Source organism: Rutidosis leptorrhynchoides, chromosome 8 (assembly GCF_046630445.1).
Source record: "Rutidosis leptorrhynchoides isolate AG116_Rl617_1_P2 chromosome 8, CSIRO_AGI_Rlap_v1, whole genome shotgun sequence".
Lineage (NCBI taxonomy): Eukaryota > Viridiplantae > Streptophyta > Magnoliopsida > Asterales > Asteraceae > Rutidosis > Rutidosis leptorrhynchoides.
In genome coordinates, this window is record NC_092340.1 from 315,046,466 (window position 1) to 315,058,384 (window position 11,919).

Consider the following 11,919-nt stretch of genomic DNA (forward strand, 5'->3'; position numbering starts at 1 on the left):
ACCGAAATTACTTTACCCGAGGGAGGGACGAGAACTTTTATTATCATTATTTTTAATCTTATTGAACTAAAGTATGCCAAAAATATTAAAAAAAAACCCAAAAATCTTTACTTTTAAAACCGCGCTTTGATTTGACAAATTTTAAAATTTTGTCGAGGGACAGACTAGGACAACGATCCGAAACGCCCTCGCTCCTAAAGGAAAACAAAATTTTTAGAATTTTATTAATTATATGTTTTATAAAGTATAAGGTTTTACATAATAAAAAAAAAGCTGAAAGTACTGTAGCCGGCACCCCATGCGATCGCATGGGGTTTGCACTTGGAACCCATGCGATCGCATGGGGACCAAATGCAGGCCAGACTCAAAACAGACAGCGAGCTGTGTTCTTTACCACTTCACACACACATACACGAAAAATACCTCAAATCTTCACCAAATTTCATCATTTTTCCACCGTAATTCGTCATTTTTCTTGCTCTAATCATGCATAGATTCTCATTTTTCAGCAAAATGGTAAAAATTACACCCCTAAACTCATAAATTTGCTAGTTTTTGTGATAATTACCAATATTTTACCTAATGCAATTTTGTTAATTTCTAGTGTAATTAGTGTTAAATTATTAGTATTTGATGCATGTATAACCTAGATTGATGCTATTTAACATGATTTGAAGCCAAAAACTTCGAAAATTTTAGAAATCTAGGGTTTGTGTTCTTGAGCAATTTGGGGCTTTTTGATATAAACAGGTTATGGCCGATTTTTGTCATGAATTATTGCTAAATTGAGTAGTGTAACATGTTTAGGTAGTTAAATGATCCAAACATTGATCCTAAACATGATTTTTGGAGATTAAAGTGGACTTTTTAAGTCCAAAATTCATGAACTTGATTAATTAGATGTAATTGCTATTTGAGACTTGTTTAATTATTAGTAATGACTATTTTGACATGTTATTTGAGTTAAAAGCTTATGAACTTTGTATACATTTTCATATGTGCTTATTTGAAAAGTGTAGAATTGTGAAAAATTGTGAAAATGTGTATAAGTTTAATTCTGATTTAACATATTATAGTGATTGTTTTAAGTTGTTATTTTGCTAACACTAATGCATATTTGGATGCACAAATTTTGTATTTAATGTGTTTTGCAGAAAGCCGATACGGGAGGTTCAGGAGCATCATCATCTAGATGACCAGCACCAGCACCAGAACAAGAACCACAACAAGAACCACAACAACAGCCTGATCAGCACATACCTTATTATGATCTGGTACAGTTTGTTGATGAATTCATAGTATTCCCAATGAGGCCGCCAGTAGAATTCCCAACGATTCCTGAGCACTCTCTGCATCCTAATCTAAGATTTGATAGGAGATGGAAAGATTACAAGACATATCAAAGGAACAAATTCAAATTGGTAACAAAAAATGTAGAGGTGCCAAGGGTAATCGATTGGGTTCCTTTGGAAACGGTCCATCTAGCTGACCGTGTTAGACAGCTTTTAGTTCAAAGGTATGACAGTTCTTCTTTTACAGATTGGGAACGTCTTTTCACCATTCGTAGACCTGTATATAAGGAATGGTGTGTTGAGTTGATGAGTACTGTATCACTTGATACAAATATAGTTAGAATAGATGATAGAAGATTTCTTATGTTTATCCTTGGTGGTAGGATGCACAGAATGTCCATGCTGGACATGGCCAGGGCTTTACAGATATATACTCCTGGTGAGTTACTACTACCCGATTATACAAACTTGATTCATTATGGTGAAAGGGTAGATAGCAACTTTGACACTGACGCCATTTGGAGGCGTATGTCACATTTTGATGTTTTTACACGAACAGGAGGACACTCCTATACACATATTGACAGAGCCGAGCTTCGTATTATTCATAGATTTTTGGCTAACTCGATTACACAGAGAGGTCACAATAAAGAAAAAATTACCTTACATGATTTATTCTACCTAAAGTGTATTCGGGATCCTAGAAGATTTGTCAATATCCCTTACTGTGTTGCTTTTTATTTATCTAAAATGGTAGAGGGAATGCAGGACGGGAGTATAATAGGAGGAGGTATTTTTGTTACTCTCATTGGAGAGTATTTAGGTGTTGATAGGAACCAAGGGGATCCATTACAGCTTTGTAGAGAACAGGTTGAGCCCTTAGGATTGAAAGTTTATGTGGGTGCTAAGGTATTGAAAAGTAGACGTAACCAGGCAGTACCCTATGAGGGACCTCATCCACAGGTAGAAAGGGGCTCAGACGAGGAAATGGAGGAAGCGGAAGACATTAGGGATGTCTTTCGAGATGCTATTCTTGACGTCCACGTTCGTATAGATGAGGAAGCAATGACGAGCGCGGCCAGACATAGTATGTACGAGTAGTGAAACTTCGAGCGAGTATACGAGGATTATAGGCAATGCCAACACGATAGCTGGTTAGTTCATCAGCACCAAATCATGAGCCAGCTATCATATCAGGTACCAAATAACTATGTACCTACTCGACCTGCTTATTTTCCGCCACACAGCCCCGATATCCGACCACCCTTTGATCGGTATGACTATAACCAAGCCTATCAGAACACCTATAACCAATAATGGAACCCACCTGATGAGATGAACTGGAACCCATATCCAGACTGATTTAGTTCCATTTGGTTATTTTTATGATTTTTATGTTTTTATCTTTTGACTTTTTCATGTTTAAACTTATGTTATTGGATATATTTGTATAATTTTTATCATTTTTATTATTATTGTGTACTAATATTTCACATTTAGGATTTGAAACTGGGATATTAAGTCCCATTTCAAATTGCCATGCATGTTTATATTTGTATGTATGTATATTGTCGATTGTACAAAACAGGGTAAAACAGCGCATTTTCAAAGACTGGCATTAAGTTCAGCAAAAGCTAGTTTTGATGACAAAACGAAAAACAAATGTGATGTAACAACAAGAAGGAATGAACAAATGATGTGCACCATTTATCATTCAGCAAACAAACGCCAATATGTTTGGAAACTTTGGTAAAATTTAATCATTTTTCTACGCTAATCACCCTCAATAATTTAAATTGTTACTGATTTCTTGCAAATGAGGGCATTGCAAGATCTTAAGTGTGGGAAGGGGTTAAATTCTTTAATATTTTTAAATTTTTTTACTTTAAATACTTGGTTACCATTAAAAATACTAGTAACGTAGTAGTTGTATTAGAATCTAGTGCTCTCTGATAATAAAGAACAGCCCTAGTCTTATATATTGACTACCCAATTCTAGTAAAAATTTTCAAAATTTTCAATTAAATGAATTCAAAATCATGTTTATACATATTTATGAACGATAAAATTAGGTATTAACACCGAAATTATTGTTACCTCGGAAAAGACATAAATTGAGAAACAAACCAAAATGTTAAAATTCATTTAAAATGGAATAGAGGACAATAAAAAGGAAAATAAAAGCCAAGTGTGGGAAAATTTACCAAGTTATTTTAAACATATGTCACATATTTCTGTAACAAATAATTAAAGATACTTTTGCTTTGGACTAAACTAAACAGTTTTACCTAATTTACTGTAAGAAAGATGGATCTACACGATGAATCAATTCCATCATTAAAAAGAAGTAAAGTCTTCCGAAAAAGAAACGCGCTTCTTGATTTAGGTCATGAAGTTGTCGTCCAAACCAGCTGTAGGTTGATAAAAAATCTAGAAAAGTCATCTCTAAAATCAGCAGGAAATCCATAGACCTCAGCATAAAACAGGGTCGCCAAGTGGTCAGATTTATCCTAACCATGAGAAGGATTTATCTCGTACAATGGGGGGCACCGTGCAAATTAGCTTGATAAGACTAATAAATCAGATCCCCAAAAAGGATAATCTCCTTTAAAGATCAAAAATCAGCTTTTAAGACTGATATTACTCAATCCTAGAGATTGACCTTAAAGATTGAGAATTACAAACTCATGGAATTCAATGATATCTAAACTCGAGCTTGAACGAGAAAATATTTTGATCAAATTATAAACCGATTTGTTTTCTGAAAACCCATTTTCAATGCGTTCATTACCATTGAATGTAAAATCCTAGGAATTCACCTGGAATTCATTAGGTCATCTGAACCAAATCGGGTGTCAACCGTAAGAACGGTGGTTGCATAGCATGGTCAAAGACAGGACCTTGTGCCAGACCGAAAAAATTATAAGGGTGAGCTTTACTATTGCTCCTACAAAGGATAGTAATTGCGTCCGACACGTTATATACCATAATTAAAAGCATGTCAGGGGACATTGCCTTAACAGTTGCTTGTTCAACGCTTTCCTTTACAACCGGACGGTAGTTTACCGAAAGGTAATATTCGGAACAAGTAAATTGGACGTGTTGCTTTCCCAATACAAGATTAGCAAGTGGGTGACACAAAACCACAAGTTTTGAGCTAAAATTTTCAAATCTGAAACCCACCAAACCCACAAAAATATTTTGCAAACACCGGTGAAGGGTTATTTCGGAAAACTTATCTAGGGTAAAAGCTAGATTTAATTTTCAAAAAGATCAAATGTTTTCATAAAGATCCAATTTCCTTAATGGATCTAAATTTTATAGTCATGTGGGACAGTAAACCACATCGTTACTACCATTGTTTATACCGCCGTAAAGAAATCACTGATGTACAAAGTGTGAAGAATAAAGAAGTGATTCTAGTATTTAAAGACTATATTGCTTGAGGACAAGCAACGCTCAAGTGTGGGAATATTTGATAATGCTAAAAACTAACATTATTTCATAGCATTATTCCTCAAGAAAGACAAGCTTTTAGTTGCAATTGTCCTATTTACAAGTGATATTCGTTTAAATAATAAAAGGTGAAGACAAAAGACAGATTCGACGAATTGAAGACGCAAACGACCAAAAATCTCAAAAGTACAAAATACAATCAAAGAGGTTCCAATTATTGATAAGAAACGTCTCGAAATTACAAGAGTACAAGATTCAAAACGCAAAGTACAAGATATTAAATTGAACGCAAGGACGTTCGAAAATTCGAAACCGGGACCAGAGTCAACTCTCAACGCTCGACACAACGGACTAAAAATTACAAGTCAACTATGCACATAAATATAATATAATATTTAAATAATTCTTATAATTATTTATATATTATATTTATTTAATTAAAACGTCGACAAACAAGAAAACAAGAATTTTGAGCTGTCACCTACCACCATGCGATCGCATGGCCTGGAGGCACAAAAGTCATGCGATCGCATGGCCAACTTTTTCAGTTCACAGGCCTATAAATTTCGAGCTTTGGTGCACCATATATCCATATCTTTCTCTCTATCTCGTAAACATATATATATATATATATATATATATATATATATATATATATATATATATATATATATATATTATAATTTTAATTTTAATTTTAATTCTAACAATAAGGGTATGTTAGCGAATGTTGTAAGGGTGTAAGTCAAAATTCTGTCCGTGTAACGCTACGCTATTTTTAATCATTGTAAGTTATGTTCAACCTTTTTAATTTAATGTCTCATAGCTAAGTTATTATTATGCTTATTTAAAACGAAGTAATCATGATGTTGGGCTAATTACTAAAATTGAGTAATTGGGCTTTGTACCATAATTGGGGTTTGGACAAAAGAACGACACTTGTGGAAATTAGACTATGGGCTATTAATGGGCTTTATATTTGTTTAACTAAATGATAGTTTGTTAATTTTAATATAAAGATTTACAATTGGACGTCCCTATAAATAACCATATACACTCAATCGGACACGATGGGCGGGATATTTATATGTACGAATAATCGTTCATTTAACCGGACACTGGAATGGATTAATAGCCACTAGAATTATTAAAACAGGGGTGAAATTATGTACAAGGACACTTGGCATAATTGTTAACAAAGTATTAAAACCTTGGGTTACACGCAGTCGATAACCTGGTGTAATTATTAAACAAAGTATTAAAATCTTGTTACAGTTTAAGTCCCCAATTAGTTGGAATATTTAACTTTGGGTATAAGGGTAATTTGACGAGGACACTCGCACTTTATATTTATGACTGATGGACTGTTATGGACAAAAACCAGACGGACATATTAAATAATCCAGGACAAAGGACAATTAACCCATGGGTATAAAACTAAAATCAACACGTCAAACATCATGATTACGGAAGTTTAAATAAGCATAATTCTTTTATTTCATATTTAATTTCCTTTATTTTATATTTAATTGCACTTCTAATTATCGTACTTTTATTTATTGTTATTGTATTTAATTGCACTTTTAATTATCGTACTTTTTAATTATCGCAATTTTATTTTATCGCACTTTTATTTATCGCAATTTCATTATCGTTATTTATTTTACGCTTTAAATTAAGTCTTGTATTTATTTTTAATATTTTACATTTGGTTTTAACTGCGACTTAAGTTTTTAAAATCGACAAACCGGTCATTAAACGGTAAAAACCCCCCCTTTATAATAATAATATTACTTATATATATATATATATTTGTATTTTTATAAAATAAAACTAATATAGCGTTAAGCTTTGTTTAAAGATGTTTCCCTGTGGAATGAACCGGACTTACTAAAAACTACACTACTGTACGATTAGGTACACTGCCTATAATTGTTGTAGCAAGGTTTAAGTATATCCATTCTATAAATAAATAAATATCTTGTGTAAAATTGTATCGTATTTAATAAGTTTTTCATAGTAAAATATAATCTATTTTATACCCCTTAGCTTTGACATCAATAGAATATTGTAGAAATTAGCGCGCAGCTATCTCTGCGCCGTTATCAATGAAACTTTATTTTTTCATATTTATTCGCAAGTACTCTTTATTTATATAGTGCTTTTTCGTAAACAGTATTCATAACACAAACTTGTCCTTTGCAATTTCCAACTTCTATTATTGTGCACATAATAAATGCGTACTTTTACGAAACAATCTGTATGCGTATACATTTATACGTTATGAATCTTCTAAGTCCGCCGAAACGATCCTTAGGCAATTAATTAGCATTGCGAAGCATCTAAGTATTGGCAAAATCAAATACTTAGGATATAAAATTCCTTTCGCAATAATTTACATGCAAAAGTGGGTAATTTCATCACTTTGCTATCAAAACACTTGTGAAATACCACAACTTTATGAAACAAACTATAAAACATTTCATAATCATTCGCATTTCACAGATAAACTTTTCGCATACTTTTACAAGTGTTTATTTTTAAAATTCCTACAAGCGTGATCAAGACTTGCAAAAAATTAAAAACAGAAACACCTAATAAGTATATCATCAGCCATATGCCTTGAATCCAATTTCGCACTTTGAACATATCTCCTCTATAGTTTTCGCCAAGCTATGCGTAATATCGCTTTAATAAAACAGCATGCCACGCATTAGGTAAAATTCGCCCTTCCACATCCGCGAGCTTATATGAACCTGCCGCATTAATTGCCACAATTTGATAAGGTCCTTCCCAATTAGGACCCAATTTGCCAAGCTTTTCTACTCTGCTTGCTTCATTATTCCGCAGCACCCATTCACTTATAGTGAAAGACAAAGCACGCACTCTTTTGTTATAATACTTAGCAAGTTGCTGCTTATTATTCGCTTCTCTGATAGCAGCCATTAACCTCCGCTCTTCAATGAAATTCAGGTTTTCGCTCAACGCAGCATCATTCGCTTCTTCCTCAAAATTAACTATTCTGTGCGTTGGTACCAAAATTTCTGCGGGAATTACTGCCTCAGAACCATATACCAAACTAAAAGGTGTTTCCCCTGTGCTCTTTTTAAAAGTTGTGCGATGTGCCCACAACACATTGGGTAATTCATCTACCCAACCAGTTCGCTTTTCGCATAACCTCTTTTTAATATCGTTTACTATATCATGGTTGGTTACTTCGCATAAGCCATTAGCTTGTGGGTGTGCAACTGACGTAAACTTTTGTATGATATTTAAATCGGTGCACCATGTTTTGAAAGGATCCTTCGCTATTTGTTCACCATTATCGCTAACCAGTTCTCGCGGAATGCCAAATCTACAAACAATGTATTCCCATACAAAATTTCGCACTTGTACACCAGTGATAGTGCGGACTGCCTTAGCTTCAACCCATTTGGTAAAATAATCGATTGCCACAATCAGGAATTTAACATTGCCAGGCCCTGCAGGAAATGGGCCTACAATATCAATAGCCCATTTGTGAAATGGCCATGGCGAATTGACAGGAATCATATCATGCCTTGGCATTCGGTTCTGCGGGGCATGCCTTTGGCAACTTTTGCATCTTTTAACAATTTTTTCCACATCGCGGTATAGGGATGGCCAAAAGTAACCCTTCCTCATAATTTTCGCTGCAATTGTTTTGTAGCCTGAATGCAGTGCACAAGTACCATTATGCACTTCTTTTACAATCATTTCTGCCTCAATTGGGCCAACACATCGCATCATTGGTCCGCAGTACGATTTGCGATATAGGATATCATTTTGGATGATATACATTAGTGCCCGCTCTCTTACTAAACGAGCTTCGCGGCTGTCGCTTGGCAAAACATCATTGCGGATATATTGTATAATTAGCTCCATCCAATTTGGCTGTTCTTCTTCAACAGATGCAACCATTAAGTCACTATCTATTGATTTACTTGGTAATTCCTCAACCCATACTTGTTTTTGAAAATGCGAAAACGTTAAAGCGGTCAATTTGCTCAAAGCATCCGCCTTCTTGTTTTGACTTCTTGGCACTTGTGCAAGTTCAAAATGCTCAAACCCACTGCTAGTTCTTTTAATAGCTGCATGTATTTCTGCATAGAAGGATCATGTGCTTCGAAAGAACCATTAAACTAATTCGCTACTAACTGCGAATCTGTACATGCTCGCAACTTAGCAATATTCATTTTTCGCGCAATATTTAAACCAGCAAGTAATGCTTCATACTCCGCTTCATTATTTGACACATCAAAATTAAAACGCAGTTCATACGTATGCTCCTCACCACTTGGGTTTGCCAAAACCAAACCCGCACCTGCACCTTCTGCGCACGAAGCACCATCAGTAAACAAATCCCACGTTTCATCAAGTACCGGTTTCAACGCGGTTCGCTCATTAATCACCTCCAATTCTCCAGACATTTCAGCGAGGTAATCCGCCATAACCTGACCTTTTACAGCACTACGCGGAAGGTAAGATATTTGATAAGAGCCTAATTCGACTGCCCACAATGCAAGTCTACCAGATATCTCTAGTTTTGTTAAAAACTTGCTTGATTGGCATATTAGTTAATACATGCACTGGATGCCCTTGAAAATATCTTCTTAACCTTCGCGATGTTAAAATAAGCGCATACACAAACTTTACGATCGGCGCATAGTTTATTTCACTTCCTGTAAGAGTTTTACTAACAAAATACGCTGGCTTTTTTATTGTGTTCCTTTCCGTGATCAAAACTGAACCGAAAGCTTCGTTTGCCACTGATATATAAAGGTAAAGAACTTCGCCATCAATTGGCGCTGTTAGTGTAGGCAAAGTTTTCAACAAATTTTTCATCTCTTGAAACGCGGTTTCTGCTTCACTGGACCAAACAAAACTTTTTTGTTTCAAACATCCTTTTAAAGTTTTGAAAAACGTCAACTACCTTTCAGCAGCTTTAGACAAAAAACGCGTTAACACGGCCAGTTTTCCCGTCAAACTTTGCACCTCTTTAATCGTTTTTGGCGCGGTCATATTTTCTATAACCGTGATCTTTTTTGGATTAGCTTGAATACCTTGTTCTGTAACAAGATATCCCAAAAACTTTCCTTCAGTTTCACCGAAACTGCATTTAAGTGGATTGAGTTTCATGTTTATTTTTCGCAGTGTATCAAATGTTTCGCGCATATCTTCAATAATTCTCTCTTGCATTGTGCTTTTGATCTCTAAATCATCTACATAAGCCTCAAGATTACGCCCTATTTGTTTGTCAAACGCGGTATCAATCAAACACTGATATGTCGCACCCGCATTAATTAAAACAAAAGGCATCATTATATAACAATATATGCCTTTGCCTGTATGAAATGCAGTTTTATCTGCATCTTCTTGAGCCATTGGAATCTGGTGATAACCTATTGCCGTGTCCAGAAAACATTTATACGGGAAAGCATGCAAAGATTCCACTTTTAAATCAATTTCTGGAAGTGGATAGTTATCTTTAGGGCACGCTTTATTTAAATCTTTATAATCAATACACATTCTCCAAGAACTATCAGGTTTTTCACCAACACTGGATTCGCGATCCACGATTGGTATTGAACTTCACGCAAAATTCCAGCTCTCACTAATTTTGCTACTTCTTCGCACAACCATTTTACGCGGTCTGGGGCCATACCCCTTCGCTTTTGCACTAAAGGTTTTAGGGCTGGATTTACATTAAGCCTGTGTTCCGCAATATGACGCGGAACACCAGTCATATCGTTTTCACTCCAAGCAAAAACATCCATGCACTGGACAAGTAATTGGATTATTTGCTTCCTAGTATCCGCACTAATATTGCGTCCCACTTTAATTTTCTGCTCAGGATATGCGGGATTAATAATTTTCATATTATCAGCATCATCAGCAGTTTCCTGCCCTGCGGCTTTTACATTAACAGCCGCACAAATAGGCATAATGCTCATTGAACATATTGTGGCAACCCCCTTATATGTTAGAAATTTGATCATGCCATGAATTGTGGACGGGATAATTCCAAATTTACTGATAGCGGTTCTTCCCAGCAGCAAGTTATAGTGAGATGAGGCTCGCATAACATAAAAATCTAGCCGCGCCTGTCGCGCCAAAGCGTTGTCATTTTCATCGGCGAGCTCGATTTCTAATGGCAAAATGCCCATGGGCAATGAAGAATCTCCTGCAAAACCAGTTAGCGAAACCGCGGTTGGTTGTAGGTTTGCTTTAATACCCTCCGGTAGCTGAACAAAGCATTGTTCGTGGATAATATCTACACTGCTGTCATTATCAACATGAACTTTCATGACTGTAATTTCAGCTTCTGCGATTTTGCACAATACTACTATCGGCATTTCAGAAAAATCATCGCTCTGCATTTTCGGGAAACTAATTGGCGTAAATTGCCAATTATGATACATTTTAGCTGACTTTCGCTTTCTTCCTCTTTTTTGGGCATTTGCTCGCACAGCAACCACTACATCACCATTATTTCCGATATTACTCATTATTCTAAGCAATCGAGCAACTTACCGCTGATTTTAAATGCATTCACCTGCAAATCATCACAACAAAAACACGATTGAAATTAAATAAAAGAATTAATCGTTTGACAGCGCAAAACAAATAATTTTCAGCTTAATTCGTAAAACGTGTCCCACGGATGGCGCCAATTGATCAATCCTTAATTAATGAAGTTACTTAATTACGGATTGAGTGCAATAAGATTATGATGGAGGATGGAGTGTTTGATGATTATTTTGGGCCCCGATGATCGTCTTTCACTTTAACTATCAAGTGATCAACCACCCCGACCCGGTCTTGATTGTTAATTAGCATAATTCACCTTTTGCGCGATGTAAAAATCCCTTGGGCAAGATCACAAGTGGAAATCACAAAGGCTTAGGCAAAATGACAGAGAATCAACAACCTATAAATGAGAGGCCAAGCTCCCTATTTATAGTACTCGAGATATCCGCGGTCTGCGAATTACTTAACTATCCGCAGAAACTCAGCGGATTAAACCGTGGTCCTTTATTTGTGCGGAAATATAGCTGTTATACTTATTTTCAGCGAACACTTCATACCTTTGCATTATAATTCGCGTAATTCTGCTTCAGGCTTTTAGCAAATAAAATATACACACACAATG

At 35.4% G+C, this 11,919-nt stretch overlaps 1 protein-coding gene across 1 annotated transcript; it reads right to left on the reverse strand.

Annotated features, from left to right (window-relative positions):
- Window positions 1–10,270: 10,270 nt before the first annotated feature.
- On the reverse strand, window positions 10,271–11,122 carry LOC139864436 (uncharacterized). Its single transcript, XM_071853016.1, has 2 exons — window positions 10,801–11,122; window positions 10,271–10,680 (listed from the first exon to the last, which is right to left on the reverse strand). Exons 1-2 carry the CDS (start codon window positions 11,120–11,122, stop codon window positions 10,271–10,273), a joined length of 732 nt encoding a protein of 243 aa, XP_071709117.1.
- Between the last annotated feature and the right edge of the window lie 797 nt (window positions 11,123–11,919).

Bases quoted from the DNA above. Each gene is read 5' to 3' on its own strand.
- LOC139864436 (XM_071853016.1), bottom strand. From the start codon at position 11,122: ATGCCGATAGTAGTATTGTGCAAAATCGCAGAAGCTGAAATTACAGTC. The intron at 10,681-10,800 runs GTAAATTTGGAA...TTAATGTAAAAG, and splicing joins GCTGGGAAGAACCGCTATCA to CCGCAGGGCAGGAAACTGCT.